The 23,461-nt window shown below is 56.1% G+C and overlaps 1 protein-coding gene and 1 long non-coding RNA gene across 2 annotated transcripts in view; one reads left to right on the forward strand and one right to left on the reverse strand.

Moving 5' to 3' along the window:
• Nucleotides 1–16,065, forward strand: part of LRRC4B (leucine rich repeat containing 4B) — a 28,325-nt gene extending 12,260 nt beyond the window's left edge. Inside the window, exon 2 of the mRNA XM_039510605.1 lies at nt 13,926–16,065. Within this exon, the coding sequence (XP_039366539.1) occupies nt 13,988–15,925 (1,938 nt within the window). The 5' untranslated portion in view covers nt 13,926–13,987 and the 3' untranslated portion in view covers nt 15,926–16,065. The remainder of the gene's footprint in view (nt 1–13,925) is intronic.
• LOC120388644 lies at nt 1,873–5,984 on the reverse strand. Its single transcript, XR_005590622.1, has 2 exons — nt 4,011–5,984; nt 1,873–3,977 (listed from the first exon to the last, which is right to left on the reverse strand). It is a non-coding gene; the product is annotated as an uncharacterized LOC120388644 (long non-coding RNA).
• Nucleotides 16,066–23,461: the final 7,396 nt, after the last annotated feature.

The following is a 23,461-nucleotide window of genomic DNA, read 5'->3' on the forward strand; positions in this document are numbered from 1 at the left end:
GCACGGACACCACTGGTGGGGCCGACGGAGCTGGACCGGCTGGGTCCTCCCCTTGCGGGGTGGGGAGGCTCTGATTGGAGCAGGCTGCCCCGGGGCACTGGATTCCCCCGTGGGCACAGAGGGGAGACCCACGGGGGCCAGTCCCAGTCGGACCCACGGGGGCCGCAGCACTGGTACCCGGGGGGGGGGGTAGCCCTGGGCACGGTCTCCGTAAGCAGTGAAGATGCAGGGGCTGAAACCTGCAAGGGGACGGAGGGACACTCTGCCCTGGAACTGTGTCCGGGGCAGGGTCTCTCTTCATCCAGGGTCAGGCCCCACCCGCTGCCTCAGTTTCCCTCTGAGGCAGTGGGGGCGTGGAAGAGGGGTAACTTTTTTTTTTTTAAAATCTCCTTCCTCTGAAACCTCAGGGATGCCCATGGCTGGAGACGGGACGCTGGGCGGGGTGGCCCAGGGCGTTGTCCCTCTTGGGTGGGACTTGCTGGCATGCAGGGTCTAACTCACCCCCCCGCGCCCTCCCCAGGTCAGATTGGAAGTGGCCTCGAGGGCTTTTCGCCTTCCCCTGGGTGCGGGACATGTGCCAGGATTCTCCGGCTCTCCCTGCCTCGGACACTGGGTCACCTCGGTCCCCCCGTCTCTGCCTGTGGCGCCTCGTAGCCCAGTCTCCTGTGGCCTGGGAGACCCCCTGGGTCTCGATTCGGTCGCTGGCTTTAGCGTGTGGGGCCCTGTGAGGTGGGACAGGAGGTCAGAGGAGACGATCTAGTGGGTCCCTTCTGGCCTGGGGGGTTAGCGGGGGAGCAGCAAGCGAGTGACCCAGCCCCAGCCTGCCCCGCTCCGCCCTGCCGGCTCCTGGTGTCACTCGGGGCGGAAACCGGAAAGAGGGGGGGCTTTGGGGGAACGGGGGAAGTGGGGGCGGGGAGAGAGCAGAGCAGGGGCGGGCTGGGGCCGACTCGCTGCTGCCCTCGCTAAGCCCCCAGGCCGTCCTGGACCCCACATCCCCCCAAAGCGTGGGGCCCGGGGTGGTTGCCCTGTTCCGTCCTGTGGACGGGACGGCTCTGCTTGGACCCGTTCTGGGCACCACCAAAAATGATCCAAACCCGATGCCCGGCAGCCGCGTGGCTGCACCACTTTTATGGTAAGGTCTTTGCTCTACATGGTGACGGGGATGGAACGGCGGCCGTATGAGGGGAGACTAATAAGATTGAGACTTTTCAGCTTGGAAAAGAGACAACTGGGGTGGGGGGGGCTTGGTAGAGGTCTATAAAATCATGACTGCTGTGGAGAAAGTAAATCAGGACGTGTTATTTACTCCTGCTCATAACACAAGAACTAGGGGTCACCCAATGAACAGGCAGCAGGTTTAACACAAATAAAAGGAAGTATTTCTTCACACAACACACTGACAACCTGTGGAACTCCTCGCCGGAGGACGGTGTGAAGGCCAGGATTATAACAGGGTTCAAAAAAGGACTAGATAAATTCATGGAGGGCAGGTCCATCAGTGGCTATTAGTCAGGACGGGCAGGGATGGTGTCCCGAGCCTCTGTTTGCCAGAAGCTGGGAACGGGCGACAGGGGATGGATCACTTGATGATTCCCTGTTCTGTTCATTCCTTCTGGGGCACCTGGCATTGGCCACTGTCGGCAGACAGGACACTGGGCTGGATGGACCTTTGGTCTGACCCAGTCTGGCTGTTCTCATGTACACTTTGTGGACGGTTGTTACTGTAGGGTTGCCGCTACAGATGGTGTGTGGGTGCGGTTGTAATAAACTGTACGTGTCAACAGTGGCTAATATAGGATTGTAACTCTATGCTGTGGGTGTGGATGACGGGCACTATACAGTGTTGTGGAAAAAATTGACCACACCTTTGAATTTAGAATCAGGCAGCCTGAGGCACTTTATTGGAGTACAAGCATGCATGCAGGGAGAGAGGTAGCGTATTCCCCTATAAGGGTTAAGCTCCCCTCTGCCTGTTTCAATTCTTATCACACTTATATAGGTTAAAACCGCAAATTAGCATTTTCTTAAAATTCCCTTATTTGGGAGTAACACTTATAACATAAGCAAGCTACTGCAATCTTCTTCCATATATGGTTTTTCCTTTCATTGTTTTTGGGCAGTTTTCGTTGGTGGTCTGCCAGTCTTAAGACCCCTTCTCTGCGGTTACTTATGCCAGCTAAAATTCATACAGAAAGCAAAAACAAGCTGAACACTCCTATCTTATTTCCTTCTTTTGGTTCCTCATTTTCCCTGAATGCCCTCTGTACAGATAAACATATTAAAAGCAGAAATGCAAACCTTGGCTTTATATATAACAGTTGTCTAGACTATAGGCCTTTGGGCCTAATACTATAAATGCTGCAAGCAAATAATAACCTAGGCTGGACAGGGGGGGCAAATTTTCCCTATCATCCCCTCCTTTTTGATGCCTATTTTCATAGGCATCAACCCATTTAGACCTGAATATGCATTAGGTCCTGAATGTCTAGGTTAATAACTTCAATTTCCTGAAGGTTCTCTAAAAAATTACTTTCAGCAATGGGGCGTATATTCAGGTTAAGAAGGGAGTCAGGGGGGCAAAGGTCCACATCTATTTCTCTCAATGGAACGAGGGTCACCCGGGGAGAGGGTTTATAAAAAATGGGTATTAAACGGGGACAACAAAAACAACAAAAACAAAGACAAAAACACAACAACAATCCGCCTAAGAGACCCCATAAAATGTACCTATGGGTCCGGGAGTATAAAATTTGAATAATAAAACAAAGGATATCTGTGTCTGTACAGAGAGTTGTAACTCTATGAGTTGTTTGAAAGGCATGCAGTTCAGTGTTGTATATGTTTTCAAGGATGTAAATCCGCCCTTGTAGTTAAAAAATGTGTTGAATTTGTGATAAAAGAGACATTAAAGAGGAAAATCGATCATATACTAGGGCAGTCCAATTAACTGGAATAATAAAAGACAAAAAAAGTTGATATTTTTTTTTTCCGCCGGCCAATAAATTGCATGCGTGCCAGAGTCAGTAATTAAATTAAAAATTGAATCCCTTAAGTGAAATGAGTTAACTATTATGCAACTATTATTGGATTGGATAATGGGCTGGGGAGCGAGATTCGTTAAGTTTCCGCTACCTTCCCAACATATGTGCTCATGTATAGTAATAATCTCTCCAGGGCTAAGCTTACGAATACACTGCAATTGGGGCGGTTCTAAAGGCCATAAAGTCCACAAATTACCCAATCTTATCCAAAGATCAGGTCTTATTTCCGTGGCACCGAGCAAAAACCGATTGGGGCCGTGGGGTGGCTTAACTTCCCACACATCTCGGTGGATTACCCAGTCCCACAAGCAACCTCCCCAAGGTCCAGGGAGAATGCGGTAAGTGGGGGCCCAAACACCTTTCACAGGACCATAAGCCTGGAAGGAGCAATATGAGCTTAAGCAATTCCATCCTGAGAATCTCCATGTATGTTTCCATGGTCATAAGTCAGGTGGCACGCCCGAAGTATCTGTAAGGGCAGTGGGCCAAGTTTGGTGCTTGAGGTCTTCTTGAATAGAATTTAATTGGGCATTAAGGAATTCTTGTACCTCTGCACATGCGTGGTCCCACTGCGATGCCTTCCCAGCTTCAGAAACGCTCCGGATCATTTGGCTTAACATGTCGTGGGTGATGACACTAAGGGTGGAGATTAAATGTAGTTCTCCAACCCCGGCCTTGATCCCAGTGATCTGTGCCCCGGTAATAAAACCCGCTGCTTGTTCCAATTGTCCCAATCTATTTTCATGTTGATAGGTCTTATAGACACTCCAAGCGGAGGCAACACTATTTGCCCCCTTCCACAATGCGTTAGGAAGATCCCTCCTTTTCCTAGACTTATGGATCCAAACACGTTATAATACTAGTGGGATGGCCACCCCCCGGGTACAATTAGGATAAATGGTGGCAATTTGAAAATGAGTCAAAAGCAATATAAACCTAATAGTCCCTAATGTCAAAAGCAATATAAACCTAATAGTCCCTAATGTGGCATTAAGTATAGTCCATTTAAATCCCTCGGGATCAATAGTTTCCAAAGGTTCATACCACAACTGTTGGGGGTGGACTTGTACACCCTGCTTAGATATGGTCTCGTTAACAGTATGTGTAGGGGTAAATTGAACAAGAGTACATATAATATTTTCAGTGAGAGGGAAAGTTTCTTTGCACAAAAATTTGGTTTGCGTGGAACATCGTCTATGGGTGGTTACAGCATCTACTGTCACCTGGGTGATTAGGAAACAAAAGGTACCCTGGGTATTAAGGGTTTGACACAGGCCAGGGAATAACATTGCATCTGTATCCTTTCCCCACTGTTGCATAAAGGAAACGGTTTTTGTGGGTGTGGTAGTATAATAAACAGAAACGTTAATAGAATGAACACGTACAGTTCCCAAAGGTTCCCACTCCATTACCCGCTGGTAAAGGTGGCCTTGAGCAAAAAACTAATTTGGTTGAACAATAAGAAAATAAATTGCTAATAGAAGAGGGCCTAGGCCATGTAAAATCGTCAAAGGTCATGTTGTGTTCTTGGTGGGGGCGGGGATGGAGGGTAGGAACAATTTGTCTTGTTGGGGCTGTTAAAAAGGAAGGATTAGGTTCCGATAACAAGTAGGGAATAGTTTGACATGGGTATGGTACTTGGCCCTTAGTACAATGTGCAGCTTGTGGGATAAATCCTGCCAGCCATTCGGTACCACATTCCCAAGAATATATTCCACATGTTCCCCCCTGCCAGTGGACTATATTGCGTCCTTTATACCAGGGCCAATTCTCTATATCTTTCATGGTCAAAGGTGTAATTCCCTTCCTCACCTCAGCCGACCGCGCTATCCTTTTCTTTACTGGGGCTGGACATGGCTTTGTGGGTGGGGTTGGTTTTGTTTTGTACAAGATCGGTTCGGTCTTCCGTAAGGGGGGACTTAAAGATGTTATAGGGATCGGGGTAACGGGTGCATTAACTTTCCCTGACATCCAAAAAAACATAAGGGTATCATGAAGATTCAAAAGCAATAAAAAAACATAGTTACACAAATAAACCAAAGGGACGGCATAAGCCACTTTCGCACCATGGCTGATTCTTTGATTTTTGCTCTTGGATCAGCCATTGCAATGAGTCTCTTAACAGATTGGAAATAAGTCTTTTCCTAGTTCTCCGTTAAAGTCTTTTCCTGAGATTATATCTTGGCTCCTCGTCCTGGGGCTTAGGTGTTAAAGAATGTCCTACTGGATTATAGTCCTTTTTAGCGACTTGATTTTGAACCTTAGGAACGAAGGGTGCCGTAGTGGGATCCAGAGGTGGGGTAACCTTTTTACAGTGAGAGGCATGGACCCAACGTGGGAATCCCTGGTACTTGACTGCCATGTGAGTAACCAACAGCACCTGGTGAGGGCCCTTCCACCGAGGTGCCAGGGAGGATTTCCGTTGGTGCACTTTAAGGTAGACCCAATCTCCTGGCTGCAACAGGTGGCATGAAGTATCCGCAGGTTCAGGCAGGGTGTCTTTAACAAGTTTCATTTTCAGGTAGTTTTGGCTAGCTTCCGCAAGCTATTCTTCGAGATTTCGTAGTCTTAATTCACTTAGCTGTCCGGCAGTGAGGCGGCAAGGGAGAGGTTACTAGTACAATCACCTTGCCTGCTTGGAGGCTTTATTATGTCCTTAGGTGGAGAGGTTGTTTTCTCAGCAAGATTCAAAGGCTCAGTGGGTCTGTCAGCCGACAAAGGAAAGGTTGCCACATTTTTACCTTGTCCTTCACTCCTGCTGTTTAGAAGGAGCAACAACGCCAGAAGGAAGGATAGACCGATCATCAGTCGGAGAGCCATTACAGTGAGAAACATGGGCAGGTAGTCAGTTTTCGACACTTCACAGCGGTGTTGGCAATTAACAGGATTTGATAAGGGTCTTTCAGAATGAGGCCAGGGTAGTTTCTCACTGGTGGACCTCCATGTAGATTCAGCCTTCTGGTTTCAGCAAGCAGCAGAGCTACTATATATAAAAAGACCTAACACATTTCATTAGTCTCTTGCAATAATTAAGCATTGTGTTATGTATTAAATAAATGTCCATCTGAGCCAAAGCCAGCAGGGCACTGTTGATAGTTGCATTAGGTGCCCTGGTACAAATTGTAAAAAAGCTTAATTAGGCCTTTCAATTGGGAGTGGCCTTCAAAAGGCATGTTACCATACTAGATCTATGAAGCTGCACATAACTTATTACAATTTGTCCAATATATTAAGTTCACAATCACTGTTGCTACTCACAGGTATGCCAAAGTTTTACAGCAGTTTTGGCATTTGTCTTTTTACAGAAAATACTTTACTAAAATTAACACATACTTACAATTAAAACATTTAAACATATAATTAATCTAAATAATTTTCCTTTATAAATACCCGTACTGATTGTAGGCAAAACTGAGGAATTACTCAAATTACTCCCCATATTTCCTGTATTTGTTTTATAGACAGGTCAGGTTTTAATGGTTTTTATCTTTTAACTTCTGTTTTTAAATACATGTTGATTTTTAAATGGAAAACACAATCCATATTGGCTTTCCCTTGACAACGTAACCGTTGATTGCATAGAGCCACCTTAAGGCTTAGTGTGGGGTACTTACTACAGCTTTTATTTGCTATTTGTTACCAAAACAGATTTAAAATCTTTTACCAAAATTTTATAACACATTACATTACCTTAAGGATTAAATACTAAATTCCAAAATTAACACTAGTTTCTGTTTGTTTGTTTTTATAACCCCAAAACAACACCAATTTATTATAAAACACAGGTTGTACCTACCATACGTGGTTTTAACAAAATTTACTATCTTTTACAGTCAAATGATTTTACTTAAATAACCTCTTGCCTGGATTATTCACAGACAGTCTTATTGCTTAATTTCCTCCAATAACTACAGAGTTAATTTTTAACTTTCCTTCTTTTAACTTCCTCAAACTGCGGTTGCCTGCTTATATGGGCCCGATCCTTTTTTTTCTTGCTACGTTAGTTCTTTTCATGGGCACAGGCATTGTTTCACTACCAATTTAGCAAGGAGGGTGGGCCTTTTGACTGAACCCCCATTTATCTATTTATATACAGCTATTTACATACCCACATTACATCTTGATGCATTTTATTTAATAACAACATTTTTCTATGTCCGGACTTGATACAATCCTCTTTTGAGGCGATAACAACACCTCAGCACCGGTACATTATAAGAAAGAATAATAACAGGGCTACAGACAATGGGAAAGGTAAAAAAAACAACAGCATCAACAGCATAGTAAAATTCCCTTCTCGGTCCACTTTGAGAGAGGGTTCTACTACACTTTGGGAAGTGGTCTTGCTGGGTTTAGGCAAAATTTCAGCCAGTTGGGCAGCCCTAATGTGCCCAACCTGGTTGGCATGATCAGCTCACAATGCCCGCAGGGAGGGAGAGACCTTCACCAGCTGTTCCTGTTGCAACGAGGAAGGGCCGGGGTCGGTCTGCTCCTGTAGAGTATCCTTCTGAAAACCTGTCAGGACCTCATTGTGAGCGGGATCAGACACATCCAGATACACACCATTTGGTGATTACAGAATTTAATTCACAAAACAAATCTTTTTGATATTTCTTACCCTCGGGGCCTGTGGGGGCTGGGCAGCAGCTTCCTATCTACTTCCTAGGACCATAATTTGGGTATATATACGTGGCAGGAGTGCCCTTCTCTGGCATGGGAATCTGCTTAGATTCCCCCATGCCCCCATTATGGATACCGGGCAGACAATTACAACCCAGCTGACAGGCATCCCTAAAGGGCTAAATATAAAACACCTAACAGACATGCTAGCACAGTAGACAAAACACACAATAAAACATACCACATTTACCATGTGCCCTTCCGCCCCTGTCACCATCAGTCAGGGTGTAACTCTTAATTATTTCAGGATTCACTGACACACCTACGGGCTTTTAGCTCCAATTACTGGCAGCTAGTTTTACGGCCCCTCCACTGTCTGCCTATTACTGACGAGAGCCTTGGCCAACCTTATCTCTAGGGCCACTCTGGGGTTACTCACTTCCCAGGGTCCATAGTGGCTTCTACCTCGGAGGGGGTTCTAACCCCAAACCTATAACCAACACAAAACAACCTTCACAACACAAGCATGGCGTTGACAAGGAGTGCACCCCTGAGGTGTACAATCTTGTCAAGGTCAAAACTTCCCTCCAGGGGAAACTGCAGTTTCAAATCATCCCTAGTATACCAATTCCATTTCTCTAAATATTCACACGTCAACGAACCATAATGTACATACATATAAGCAGCAGGCGTGCCTTTAGGTGGGACCGGAATGGCTTTTGACCCTCCGGACCGCATTCTCACTCCAGCTCTTGCTTCTACTCAAGCCAATCACACAAGGAATGCTTATTAGGACTGCCCCGGTTCTATCACCAGTGGCCCACCGACCTGCCCATGGCAGGAACACAAGGGAGCAGGTTCCGAGGCTCGGGATACCACCTCTGCCAAACCTACAGGGCGAGCGGGTAAGGGGGGCGGGCTAACAGAAAAGCCCGTGGTCTCCGCACGTCTCTCTTCAGCCCTGAGCACCAGCCTTCAAGCCAACGGTGCTGCAGCAGCTTCCGAGCTGACGGTGCAGTTTCCCTGGGGCTTCCCTCCTCTCCGAGAAGGGAAGGGAGCTTATAGCTCCGGGGGGGAAACAAAGGGACCCTGCGGCCTTCGGTGAAGGCAGTGCTCAAAGAGCGGTCACAGGATCATGGGGACGTGGAGGGGTAAAGGGCAACAGGATGGGGAACACACAAGCACCCTGACTGGTTAGCCACTCACCAAGGCCTGCCAGTCGGGGAAGCTTCCACAGTCTCTCTTCAAGCAGGGTTGTGGGGCATCTTCCCACAACTGACAATCACACTGGCCGCATGGCCTTCACACATACAGGCACGTTCCTGGCACAGTCGCCAGGGCGAATACTGCTCTGGTCCCTCCCAACCTGGTGGCTCCGGGACCCCCGAACCCCAAAAAAGGCTATCAGTTCCTCGGACGAAAAGGAGCGGGTCCGAGGCTTGAGCTTGCCGGCACTTCCAAACAACCAACCAACCAACTCCGGACTCGTTACCACGCCGGGATTTACACGGTCAAACCAACCTCAAGAAAAGGCGTCTGGCCTGCCTGATGTTAAAAGTTCAGATCCAGCTTGTGACTTACCCTGCCGGAGCCTACGGATCAGTCCTCCTTCAGACCCCTCTTGAGATTTCAAAAGGTCTCTTACCTGTTAGATGGGCCCGGGTCTGGAAGGAGTCCTCCGATTCAGGGATGTCATCTGTGGATCCCGGACGAGCCCCCAAATTGTTGTGGAAAAATTGACCACACCTTTGAATTTAGAATCAGGCAGCCTGAGGCACTTTATTGGAGTACAAGCATGCATGCAGGGAGAGAGGTAGCGTATTCCCCTATAAGGGTTAAGCTCCCCTCTGCCTGTTTCAATTCTTATCACACTTATATAGGTTAAAACCGCAAATTAGCATTTTCTTAAAATTCCCTTATTTGGGAGTAACACTTATAACATAAGCAAGCTACTGCAATCTTCTTCCATATATGGTTTTTCCTTTCATTGTTTTTGGGCAGTTTTCGTTGGTGGTCTGCCAGTCTTAAGACCCCTTCTCTGCGGTTACTTATGCCAGCTAAAATTCATACAGAAAGCAAAAACAAGCTGAACACTCCTATCTTATTTCCTTCTTTTGGTTCCTCATTTTCCCTGAATGCCCTCTGTACAGATAAACATATTAAAAGCAGAAATGCAAACCTTGGCTTTATATATAACAGTTGTCTAGACTATAGGCCTTTGGGCCTAATACTATAAATGCTGCAAGCAAATAATAACCTAGGCTGGACAGGGGGGGCAAATTTTCCCTATCATCAGGTATAGTGTGTGTATACATGGTTGTTAATGTTGGGTTGTTGTACTGTGTGTGCAAATGTGTGTTACTGTAGAGCTGTTGCTATCCCCTGTGTGTGGGGCTGGTTAGTAGTGTAGGGTTGTTTCTCTGCAGTCCACGTGGGGAGGGTTGCTATGGGACGGATGTTGCTATCCCCTGTGTGTGAGGATAGTTATTAATGTCAGATCGCTGCTCCACACTGTGGGTGTGGTGGTGGTGAACGTGTGGTTGCTTCTATGCAATAACCGGGGGAACGGTTGATATTGTAGGAATGTTGCTACACCCCCCCACCCACCCCCTGGTGGTATTTAAGGTCAGATTGTTGCTGTAACCCAGTATATAGAGATGGCTTATATTGCTAAGAAGTCAATATGCAGTGTGTGCGGCCGATATGCACTCTGTGTGTGTGTGTGTGTGTTTGCTGCTGTAGAGGTGTTGCTACATACTGTGGTGATGGTTGTTAATGTAGGATTGTTGCTAAATGCTGTTTGTGGGGATGGTTGTTAATGTAAGATGTTGCTTGTGTGTGTGTGTGTGTGTGTGTGTGTGTGTGTGTGTGTGTTTGCTGCCGTAGAGGTGTTGCTATATACTGTGGTGATGGTTGTTAATGTAGGATTGTTGCTAAATGCTGTTTGTGGGGATGGTTGTTAATGTAAGATGTTGCTAGTGTGTGTGTGTGTGTGTGTTTGCTGCCGTAGAGGTGTTGCTATATACTGAGGTGATGGTTGTTAATGTAGGATTGTTGCTTGTGTGTGTGTGTGTGTGTGTTTACTGCCGTAGAGGTGTTGCTATATACTGTGGTGATGGTTGATAATGTAGGATTGTTGCTTGTGTGTGTGTGTGTGTGTGTGTGTGTGTGTGTGTGTGTGTGTGTGTGTGTGTGTGTATGGTTGGTTATGGAGTGATCCTGGGGGAAGTCTGAGGGTTGATGGTCTACTGTGTGTGTGGGGATGATTTTTACTCCACGGTTGTTACTCTACATCCTGCCTGGGGACAGGTTTTAATATTGGGGTGTTACTATACCTCTAGGGTGACCAGACGTCCCGATTTTATAGGGACAGTCCCGATTTTTGGGTCTTTTTCTTATATAGGCTCCTATTACCCCCCCACCCCTTGTCCCGATTTTTCACATTTGCTGTCACCCTATATACCTCCTGCGTGAGCACGATTGTTCCCGTGGGGGGTGTTGCTGTGTGCTGGGTGTGGGGATGGTGGCTAAGGTCGGGTTGCTGGTATACATACACTGTGTGTTGGGGTAGTTGTTCCCGTAGCATTGTTGCGATATACCCTGTGAAGAGCCGGTTGTTACTGAAGGGTTGCTGCTCTACCGTGGGTTGGTCTGGTGGGTATGGTAGGTTGTTATCCCGTGTGTCGTGTCTATATCTCAGTAGGGGCTGGGGAGGGTGAGAGGAGGAGACGGGGCCCTGTGGTGCACAATAGTGTAGTCCCTCGGGGCTTCAGCCCCCTGCTCGACACGGAGTCACGACCCACCGTTTGAGAACCGCAGGTCAAGACTTTGGGCTCAGGAGCAGGGCCGGCTCCAGGCCCCAGCACGCCAAGCGCGTGCTTGGGGCGGCTGCCATGGGGGGCGCTCTGCCGGTCGGGCGGCAGGCGGCTCCGGTGGAGCATCCACAGGCACGTCTGCGGGAGGCCACCGGAGCCGCGGGACCGGCGACCGGCAGAGCACCCCCCACTGCGTGCCGCCGTGCTTGGGGCGGCGAAATGGCTAGAGCCGCCCCTGCTCAGTAGTGGGGGAACCGGGCGAGATCTCATGGCCTGTGATATCCAAGACCTCCTGGATGGTTGGATGATTCCTTCTGGCCCTAAACGCTATGAAGCTATGGGTCATCTGTGGGGCTGGAGGCTTTGAAGCCAAGAATTCAGCCAGAGTCGCGGGGATGTTCAGAGGCAAACCCGTTAGCACTGGGGGTTCGAAGAGGGACGGTGCCCTGGTTCTAGGGGGTAAGCCAGGCGTTTTCCAGCTTGGGACGGGACCGTCCTGGGCGTCGGATTAGTCCCCGTCGGAGTCCTGGTTCCTCTGGGCGACGCAGCTGCCCACAACGGGCCAGTTGCTCGTTGTGGGAAATTCAAAACACTTGAGGGTTGGTTTCCTCCTCGTTCCATCGAAAACTTTCCATTTTTTAAAATGCGGAACCAAGAAACGTTGAGATTCCAAAACCGTGTTTTGGAGCGGGCGGGGTGGGGGGGGCAGGTGTTCGGGTTTCCATAAGGATTTAGGGGGGGAAAGTTTGGGGCCTTTGCAGACTGTTCACGGAGAGAAATTTTGTGTTTGTTTTTTTAAAAGGGGGATGGCGGAGGGAGGAAATATTGTTGCAGGTGATTTTAGCCCCAAGGGAATTGTGGATCCTGTTGCGATATTGATCTCAGCATTGTGGCGAGTGGCGGGGAAGGTCACTGGGCCATTGAGGGAGGTGGTGCGGCCCTCACCCCGCGTCTCAGGCTAACTATAGCTGGCCCCTTCTGTCACCCCCCTGCCAGAATAACTGGGCCTTTCATGTACCTCCCCCCACCCCAGCCCCAGAACCCAGCACGGTCCCTGCACTTCAGCTAGAAACTGGGGCACAAAAAGACGGGCCTGGGATCCACAGGGCATATATGATGGAGGGAGAAATTCAACCAGGGCCCCGGGGCCCAGGGACGATGTTACCTGGTCTCTCCCCGTGGGGATGGTCCCTGGGGCCCAGGGACGATGTTACCTGGTCTCTCTCCTCCTGGGGATGGGCCCCGGGCCCAGGGACGATGTTACCTGGTCTCTCTCCTCCTGGGGATGGTCCCTGGGGTGCAGGGACGATGTTACCTGGTCTCTCTCCCCGTGGGGATGGGCCCCGGGGCCCAGGGACGATGTTACCTGGTCTCTCTCCTCCTGGGGATGGTCCCTGGGGCCCAGGACGATGTTACCTGGTCTCTCTCCCCGTGGGGATGGTCCCCAGGGCCCAGGGACGATGTTACCTGGTCTCTCCTCCTGGGGATGGTCCCTGGGGCCCAGGGACGATGTTACCTGGTCTCTCTCCTCCTGGGGATGGTCCCTGGGGCCCAGGGACGATGTTACCTGGTCTCTCTCCCCGTGGGGATGGTCCCCAGGGCCCAGGACGATGTTACCTGGTCTCTCCCCGTGGGGATGGGCCCCAGGGCCCAGGGACGATGTTACCTGGTCTCTCCCCGTGGGGATGGGCCCCAGGGCCCAGGGACGATGTTACCTGGTCTCTCCCCGTGGGGATGGGCCCCAGGGCCCAGGGACGATGTTACCTGGTCTCTCTCCTCCTGGGGATGGTCCCTGGGGCCCAGGGACGATGTTACCTGGTCTCTCTCCCTGTGGGGATGGGCCCCGGGCCCAGGGACGATGTTACCTGGTCTCTCTCCTCCTGGGGATGGTCCCTGGGGCCCAGGGACGATGTTACCTGGTCTCTCTCCCTGTGGGGATGGGCCCTGGGGCCCAGGGACGATGTTACCTGGTCTCTCTCCCCGTGGGGATGGGCCCCGGGGCCCAGGGACGATGTTACCTGGTCTCTCTCCCCGTGAGGATGGGCCCCGGGGCCCAAGGACGATGGTACCTGGTCTCTCTCCCCGTGGGGATGGGCCCCGGGGCCCAGGGACGATGTTACCTGGTCTCTCTCCTCCTGGGGATGGTCCCTGGGGCCCAGGGACGATGTTACCTGGTCTCTCCCCGGGGGGCTGGTCCCTGGGGCCCAGGGACGATGTTACCTGGTCTCTCTCCCCGTGGGGATGGGCCCCGGGCCCAGGGACGATGTTACCTGGTCTCTCTCCCCGTGGGGATGGGCCCCGGGCCCAGGGACGATGTTACCTGGTCTCTCTCCCCGTGGGGATGGGCCCCGGGGCCCAGGGACGATGTTACCTGGTCTCTCCCCGTGGGGATGGGCCCCGAGGCGCAGGGATGACGCTAACGAGTCTCTCTCTTCCGTTGTGTCTCCAGTCTCTAGGTATTCAAGAGCCTGCCCAGAGGAGGTTTTGCCCATTAAAGCATGAACGTTGGACATGGCTGCCCCCCGTTGCTGCTCCCGGAGGGGGCCGCCGCCTCCCCGTCCCTCTAGGATGCTCTGGAAGCCGGTCCTGCTGCTGGGCCTGTGGCTGCCCTCGCTGGCGTGGGCCGGAGCGTCGCCCACTTCCTGCCCGGCCGCCTGCTCCTGCAGCAACCAGGCCAGCCGGGTGATCTGCACGCGCCGGGAGCTGGTGGAGGTGCCGGAGAGCATCTCCATCAACACCCGGTACCTCAACCTGCAGGAGAACAACATCCAGCTCATCAAGACCGACACCTTCAAGCACCTGCGGCACCTGGAGATCCTGCAGCTGAGCAAGAACCTGATCCGCAAGATCGAGGTGGGCGCCTTCAACGGGCTGCCCAACCTCAACACGCTGGAGCTCTTCGACAACCGCCTGGCCACGGTGCCCACCCAGGCCTTCGAGTACCTCTCCAAGCTGCGGGAGCTGTGGCTGCGCAACAACCCCATCGAGAGCATCCCGTCCTACGCCTTCAACCGGGTGCCCTCCCTGCGCCGCCTGGACCTGGGCGAGCTGAAGAAGCTGGAGTACATCTCCGAGGCGGCCTTCGAAGGGCTGGTGAACCTGCGGTACCTGAACCTGGGCATGTGCAACCTCAAGGACATCCCCAACCTGACGGCGCTGGTGCGGCTGGAGGAGCTGGAGCTGTCGGGGAACCGGCTGGACATGATCCGCCCCGGCTCCTTCCAGGGCCTCACCAGCCTGCGCAAGCTGTGGCTGATGCATGCCCAGGTGTCCACCATCGAGCGCAACGCCTTCGACGACCTCAAGTCGCTGGAGGAGCTGAACCTGTCCCACAACAACCTCATGTCGCTGCCCCACGACCTCTTCACCCCCTTGCACCGGCTGGAGCGGGTGCACCTGAACCACAACCCCTGGCACTGCAACTGCGACGTCCTCTGGCTCAGCTGGTGGCTGAAGGAGACGGTGCCCAACAACACCACCTGCTGCGCCCGCTGCCACGCCCCGGCCAACCTCAAGGGGCGTTACATCGGCGAGCTGGACCAGAGCCACTTCACCTGCTACGCGCCGGTCATCGTCGAGCCGCCCACCGACCTCAACGTGACGGAGGGGATGGCGGCGGAGCTGAAGTGCCGGACGGGCACCTCCATGACCTCGGTCAACTGGCTGACGCCCAATGGGACGCTGATGACGCACGGCTCGTACCGGGTGCGGATTTCCGTGCTGCACGACGGCACGCTCAACTTCACCAACGTGACGGTGCAGGACACGGGGCAGTACACCTGCATGGTGACCAACTCGGCCGGCAACACCACGGCCTCGGCCACCCTCAACGTCTCGGCCGTGGACCCGGCCGCCACCGGCTACACCTACTTCACCACCGTCACCGTGGAGACGCTGGAGACGGCCCAGGAGGACGCGCTGCCCACCAAGAAGGAGCCGGGCCCCACGCCCGCCGTGGGCTGGGACGTGACCTACTCCACCACCTCCCTGACGCCCCGCTCCACCCGCTCCACGGAGAAGCCCTACACCGTGCCCATCACCGACGCGGCCGAGGGCGGCATGAAGGACCTGGACGACGTGATGAAGACCACCAAGATCATCATCGGCTGCTTCGTGGCCATCACCTTCATGGCGGCCGTCATGCTGATCGTCTTCTACAAGCTGCGCAAGCAGCACCAGTTCCACAAGCACCACGGCCCCACCCGCACCATCGAGATCATCAACGTGGAGGACGAGCTGCCGGCCGCGGCCGGCGCCCCCGGCGACAGCCACCTGGCCCTGCCGGCCCTGGAGCACGACCACCTCAACCACTACGCGGCCTTCAAGGCCCACTACAACAACAACGCGGGGGCCCTGGCGTGCGCCAAGAACCCGCTGCTGAACTCCATCCACGAACCTCTGCTGTTCAAGAGCAGCTCAAAGGAGAACGTGCAGGAGACGCAGATCTGAGGACGGGGACGCCCCTTGCGGCCGGCCTGCCTTCCCCCCTCCGCCCGCCCCGACCACGCGGCCCGCCCGCCCCCCGGCGGCCCCGGGAGGGGGAGCGGGGAAATGCCTCCGGGGAGAGAGACCCCCCCGCAACCCGCCCATGACGGATCGGCTCCCGTTGGACGCCATGTCCCCCCCCGCTGGCTCCCACCCCAACTGCCTCTGTGTCCCTCCTGCCCCGTCCCTGTCCCCCTCCCTATCTGTCTGTCCCTCCCCTGCCCTGAGATTTCCACCTCTCTCTGGTTTACCCTTTGGCTTTTACGTTGGCAGTTTTCTCAGGGCCCAGTTGACCAAGATGTCTCCGTTTCTCCCCCTCGCCCCAATCAAAGGCCGGGAAGGTGCGTGTCCACCCCGCGCCGCTCCCCAAAACTTGAAACTCTTTTGATACCGCTGGGCATTCCCGGCCCTGCCTGGGCTGCCAGGTTACTAAAAGCGAAAAAAAGGAACCCAACCAACCAACCAACCAACCCTGGAATAATTTTTTTTTTTTTGGTGGTCGTGGGATTAAACGGGGTGGGGGGGAGGGTGGAAAAAAACCCGGCACCCAGAGAAAGAGGTGGTGGGGGAGGGGGGGACGACAAAATATTATTTTGTGGTAGCGGCTGTTTCGGTCGAGAGTCTATTTTCAGCCATGGGGCCATGGCTGGCACAGGCTGTGGGGTTTTTTAATGACTATGTGACTCCGGGCACCCCAGCCCTTGCTCCTCGCGCGAAACGCAGAGCAGAGGTATTTTTTAATTTGTAATAATCTGGGGAGGGGCGGGGTTTGGGAGGGGCGGAGCCGGGAAGGGGGGGGGTTTGCAGGGGGTGCACTCCTGCCCCCCTCCCCCGGAGCCTGTGATCCCAACCATTTCTGGGTCTCGTCCGAGTTTCCTATTTTAATAAAATCCATAAAGGTGTTTACAAGCGTCTCTCCGAGAGCTGGCAGGGGTGGGGGTGGGGGAGAGGATGGGGGAAGGAGGGAGTGTGCACCAGCCGCATGCACTGGCTCGCACGCCCACCTCACAGCCTCACACGCACCAGCTCGCACGCCCACCATCACATGCACCAGCTCGCACGCCCACCCTCACATGCACTGGCTCGCACGCCCACCCTTACAGCCTCACATGCACCAGCTCGCACGCCCTCCCTCACACGCACCAGCTCATATGCCCACCCTCACATGCAGCCGTTTGCACGCCCACCCTCACATGCACCAGCTCGCACGCTCACTCTCACACGCACCAGCTCGCACGCTCACTCTCACATGCACCAGCTCGCACACCCATCCTCACATGCACCAGCTCGCACGGCCACCCTCACACGCACCAGCTCGCACGCTCACTCTCACACGCACCAGCTCATATGCCCACCCTCACATGCACTGGCTCGCACGCCCACCCTTACAGCCTCACATGCACCAGCTCGCACACCCACCCTCACATGCACCAGCTCGCACACCCACCCTCACATGCACCAGCTCGCACGCCCTCCCTCACACGCACCAGCTCATATGCCCACCCTCACATGCACCAGCTCGCACGCTCACTCTCACATGCACCAGCTCGCACACCCATCCTCACATGCACCAGCTCGCACGCTCACTCTCACATGCACCAGCTCGCACACCCATCCTCACATGCACCAGCTCGCACGCCCACCCTCACACGCACCAGCTCGCACGCTCACTCTCACACGCACCAGCTCGCACACCCTCCCTCACGTGCACCAGCTCATATGCCCACCCTCACATGCAGCCGTTTGCACGCCCACCCTCACATGCACCAGCTCGCACGCTCGCTCTCACATGCACCAGCTCGCACGCCCACCCTCACACGCACCAGCTCGCACGGCCACCCTCACATGCACCAGCTCGCACGCTCACTCTCGCTCACACACCCACCCTCACATGCAGCAGCTAGCACACCCACTCTCACACCTACCTCCCTCGGCACCAACCCTGCCCCCCCACCGGATGCATGTGCCCACAGCCGCCCTCACACATGGAGGCCTGCAGCGGGAAATGCTCCGTTCTGGGGCCAGCAGAGAGGGGGTGGAGGAGAGGGTCTGCCTAGGCTGGGTGTCTCTTCTCTCTCAACACCCGCCCCCCCCGGTGAGAGGGGAAGCGTACACACTTCGGCCAGGGAGCTGCCTTCGGGGAGCCCCAGCCAATGGAGGCAAAACCACCCTCTCGAAGCGGCTGGGGCTGGGGGGAAGACCTCCAAAGTACGGGAGGGGGTCAGGGAGAGACAGGGAGGGCTGTGCAGGATGTGGGGTGGTGCCCAGTCTGGAGGGGGTTATTAGCTATTTCCCAGCCCCCAATTGTGCTGCAGGTTTGACCCCAGGGACCTGCCACTGGACTAGGCCCCCCCCCACCATATCTCCTTTGCCACTCACGTGCAAGGAGAGAACCCAGGAGTCCTGGCTCCCAGCCCACTCCCCACTCTAACCACTAGACCCCACTCCCCTCCCAGAGCTGGGGAGAGAACCCAGGAGTCCTGGGGCTCCCAGCCGCGTGGCTAGCATGACACACCCAGGGAGGCTGTTCTGTGAGGGGCCCATGCCTTGCTGGGAGTTTGGGGCTTGCAGAGTGGGGGGTGTCCAAGGCAGTTGGGTCTGCTCTGCTCGGGGCAGGGTGGGGGTCTATGCCGGGAGGCAGTGGGTCTGCTGCCCCCTCCCCGGGGCCAGGGGGTGGGGGGTGGATTAGGGCAGGGAGCTGTGGAGATGCTGTCCGGGGGGGCAGGCTTTGGGGGTGACCTTTGCAATGTACCCCTAGGGTGGAAGGGGACAGTCAGACCCAGCCCCCACCTGAGAGCCCCCCCAGCCTTTCCCCATCCCCCATCCTGCACCACAGGTGGTGACACCAGGCTCCGGGCTGCGTTTAGACTGTGTTTGCGGAGTGAAACTGGGTTTTCCACGCGTCACAGGCCGGGGGCGGGGGGAGGGAAGGGGAATTTGGGACTAAAGGGAAATAGCCTCAGAGGCGCGAGTGGGAGAAATCACTGTGTGGGGGGGGGGGAGCTCCCGCCTAGGCCAGTCCCGGCCTCTCCCAGCAGGGGGCGCTGTGGGGAGCGGGGCAGGAGCGCTGGCCATGGGGGGAGCTCTGTGTTTCTCCAGTCACCCCCCACCTATTTACTGATGTCTGTCTATCCCCATCCAGCCCCCCTCCCCATCCACCCCATCTATCTATCTATCTATCTATCCATCCCCATCCACCCCCTCTATCTATCTATCTATCTATCTATCTATCTATCTATCTATCTATCCCCATTCACCCCCTCTATCTATCTATCTATCCATCCCCATCCACCCCCTCTATCTATCTATCTATCTATCTATCTATCTATCTATCTATCTATCTATCTATCTATCTATCCCCATACACCACCTCTATCTATCTATCTATCCCCATCCACCCCCTCTATCTATCTATCTATCTATCTATCTATCTATCTATCTATCTATCTATCTATCCATCCCCATCCACCCATCTATCTATCTATCCCCATTCACCCCATCTATCTATCTATCCCCATTCACCCCATCCATCCATCCATCCATCTATCTATCCATCTCCATCCACCCCATCTATCTATCCATCCCCATCCACCCCATCCATCCATCTATCTATCTATCCCACCCCATCTCGCTCTCCAGTCGGTGGGGTGGGATCCCAGGGGAGCTGAGTATTATGGGATACCCCCACACTCCTCTTTCCTTCGTAGAATATATGTATTTTATCCAGACAGCAGCATCCCTCTGTCACCATGGTGAGCGGCGTTGCTATGGAGAATCTTCCCGTACGCCGCCCTCTCTCTGTGGCTGGCGAAGTGAGGGGTTTTTTGGGGGGTGGAGGGGGGCGGAGGTGTGCTTGGTGGGCGTGGCGGGGGGCTGCGGGCCAGGAGCGGAGAACAGGGAATGTCAGTCCCCTCGGCCAGGCTGGGATTCGCACCTTGGAAGGGGATTTGGAGCCGCAGGTGCAAAACCCCAAAGTTCCCCCCACCAGCTTCACTACAGCCCCCCCCCCAGGCTCCCACCCTCACTGAGACACCAGGGGGCGCTGGGCTGCAGGGAGCATGGCTGGGGGTGTTCGCTGGCAGCCAGGACTGACCCCAATGCCCATAGGTAACACTAGGGGGCGCTGGGCTGCAAGTTGGGGGCTCCTGGGGGTCAGGCCAGGCCCTGATGCCCTAAGGCAACGCTAGGGGGCGCTGGGCTGCAGGTCGGGGGCCCCTGGGGGTCAGGCCAGGCCCCGATGCCCTAAGGCAATGCTAGGGGGCGCTGGGCTGCAGGTCGGGGGGCCCTGGGGGTCAGGCCAGGCCCCGATGCCCTAAGGCAACGCTAGGGGGCGCTGGGCTGCAGGTCGGGGGGCCCTGGGGTCAGGCCAGGCCCCGATGCCGCTGGGCTGCAGGTCGGGGGGCCCTGGGGGTCAGGCCAGGCCCCGATGCCCTAAGGCAACGCTAGGGGGCGCTGGGCTGCAGGTCGGGGGCCCTGGGGGTCAGGCCAGGCCCCGATGCCCTAAGGCAACGCTAGGGGGCGCTGGGCTGCAGGTCGGGGGCCCCTGGGGGTCAGGCCAGGCCCCGATGCCCTAAGGCAACGCTAGGGGGCGCTGGGCTGCAGGTCGGGGGGCCCTGGGGGTCAGGCCAGGCCCCGATGCCCTAAGGCAACGCTAGGGGGCGCTGGGCTGCAGGTCGGGGGCCCCTGGGGGTCAGGCCAGGCCCGATGCCTAAGGCAGCTGGGGCGCTGGGCTGCAGGGGCTGCAGGTCGGGGTCGGGGGACCGGGGTCAGGCCAGGCCCTGATGCCCTAAGGCAATGCTAGGGGGCGCTGGGCTGCAGGTCGGGGACCCCGGGGGGTCAGGCCAGGCCCTGATGCCCTAAGGCAACGCTAGGGGGCGCTGGGCTGCAGGTCGGGGGCCCCTGGTGGTCAGGCCAGGCCCCAATGCCGTGGCACGGCGCGAGGTGGGCGCTGGGCTGCCAGGAGCAGGTGTTTTGGGGTGGGGGGGGTTTCTCTGTGGCAGATGTTTTCCTCTATTACCATCTCTTTTGCTGCTCTGCAGCCTGGCACAGCGAGCTGCGTCGCGGCCTCCCGCTCCCGGGCTGGGCTGCCGTGCGGCGGGTGCAGCCTCCTTTCCCTCTGAGCTCCTCCTCATCGCATAAACCCAGCAGAGGGAAAGCGACGGCCTGGCAGCGCGGCCAGGAACTGCCTGCAGCCTGGCAATGAGCGCCGCAGCCCTGCAAGAGTCAGCTGGGAGACAGCGAGCTCGGGGGCTGGGAGCCCGGACTCCTGGGTTCTATCACTGGCCAGAGTGGTGTCTAGTGGTTAGAGCAGGGGGGGCTGGGAGCCAGGACTCCTGGGTTCTATCCCTGGCCCTGGGAGGGGAGTGGTGTCTAGTGGTTAGAGCAGGGCAGGCTGGGAGCCAGGACTCCTGGGTTCTATCTCTGGCCCTGGGAGGGGAGTGGGGTCTAGTGGTTAGAGCAGGGCAGGCTGGGAGCCAGGACTCCTGGGTTCTATCCCTGGCCCTGGGAGGGGAGTGGTGTCTAGTGGTTAGAGCAGGGCAGGCTGGGAGCCAGGACTCCTGGGTTCTATCTCTGGCTCTGGCAGCAGGGGGGCAGAGCCCCTCCCGTGCTGACCCATGACTCCCCCTCTGCTGGCTCCCGCCAGGCACTGCCTCAAGGCCCGTCTGTCCCTGCGGAGCCGGGCCAGGAATCGGCCAGGGGGCACGGGGAGGGGGGGAAGCACAAAGGGGGCTCTTGTTCTCTGGCCTCTGGCTTCCCAAACTGGCGTAGGTCAAAAGGGAACAAGCCCCCGCAGTGATCTCAGCCCAGCGCCTGGGGGCCGTCCCGCCGGCCTGGCGATTCCCAGGGCTGGGAGAAGCAGGAGGTCAGGGGCTGGGGAGAGCGTTTCTGTGTCTCCTGGGGAGAGGTTCCCCGGGGCGGGGGGGGACACACAATGTTTAAATCCCCGCTGGCAGGCCCCCAGCGGGGAGCCAGGCGTTTCCCACTGGCAGGCAGCCGGTGCCGTGTGCGGTGTGAACCGGCTTCTCCGGGCGGAGCGTGGGACCCCCAGGCTCTGCTCTCTGCCTGCCCCTCGGGGCCCTGGGGCCCCTCTGCAGATCCCCTGCCCCCCCACCCCCCCGGCACAGCCCCAGCTGTAACGGGAGGTAAGTGTCTCTCCATGCCAAGACACCCCCCCCCCATGTGCCCCCAGCCAGGGGGCTGTGATGCTCAACATCACTGTGGATCCCAGTTGCCGTGGTAACTCCGGGCGGGGGGGGGGGGGGCAGCACTGTGGATCCCGGTCACCAGGGTAACCTCTTTGCTGCAGATCCCCATCGCCATGGCAACTGCGGCTGCAGATCCTTATCACCATGGCAACGCCACAGGCTCCAGGTGGTAGCAACACTGCAGCCGGGAGCAGGCCCTGTTGTCTGCAAAACCCAGCTGGGGTGTGGGGGAGAGGGGCGTGTGTGTGTGTGTGTCTCTGTGCGTGTGTGTGTCTGTGTGTGGGGTGTATGTGTGTGTGCGTGCATGTGTGTCCCTGTGTGTGTGTGTGTGTGGGGGGGGATTCTTCAATGGGCGCCTGTGTCCGGAGGACAGAGAGACGCACAGGGAGCAGAATACTTGGGCCTGGGGGAGATTGAGTCAGAGCTACCTCCACCCCCCCAGCCCCAGGGCTCCAGCATAGGGCCTGAGTGCCCCCGGCACCATACTGCTCTGAGGGGGTGGGTGGGCGGGGGGGGGAGGAAGGGCACTCTCAGCATCTCTGGCATCTCCACCGGGCAGCTCCCCACTGCGCTCCCCCCCCAGGGGCCTGCTCCCTCCTTCCGCAGCCCCCGCCCCCCCCCCCGTATGCTCCAGTGACCGGCTGGGCCGTGTCCTCCCTGCGACCTTGTGGTCTGCAGAGGCACCACCTGCCTTTCGGGAGAGCGGGAAGTGGGAAGGCGGGGGGGGGGGTCTCAGCCGCCTGCCTGTGGAAGCGGGAATGGGGCACCCCAGTCGCCCACCCCCCGAATGTGCTGGGCTCGGCAGCCCCCTCCTCCCCCCCACAGCCGCTTCCCGTCTGCCCAGCTGGAGCTGGGCAGAGGTTGATTTGCAAGGAAAGCAGGGCCGCGGCTCAAGCCATTTTTATTTGGTTACTTTCCTAACCGAGAGAGAAAGCCCAGAGGTGCCGGGGGGCTTGGAACGGCCAGGCCCAGAGGCGCCGGGGGGCTCGGAACGGCCAGGCCCAGAGGGGCCGGGGGGCTTGGAACGGCCAGGCCCAGAGGCGCCGGGGGGCTCGGAACAGCCAGGCCCGGAGGTCCTGGGGGGCTCGGGGCGGCCGGGCCCGGAGGTGCCGGGGGGCTCGGAGCGGCCGGGCCCGGAGGCGCTGGGGCTCAGCCTGGCCCAAAGGAAGGCCCGGTCGTGGGCTATACCGGTCCCCCTCTCCCCGGCCTCGCTGTCAGGCTACGGGGTGTTTGCTGCAGGGAATTCTCTCCCCTTGGTTCCCAGCCTCTCTCTCCGCTCCCTGTTCTCTACAGC

This window comes from Mauremys reevesii, linkage group 22 (assembly GCF_016161935.1).
Source record: "Mauremys reevesii isolate NIE-2019 linkage group 22, ASM1616193v1, whole genome shotgun sequence".
NCBI lineage: Eukaryota > Metazoa > Chordata > Testudines > Geoemydidae > Mauremys > Mauremys reevesii.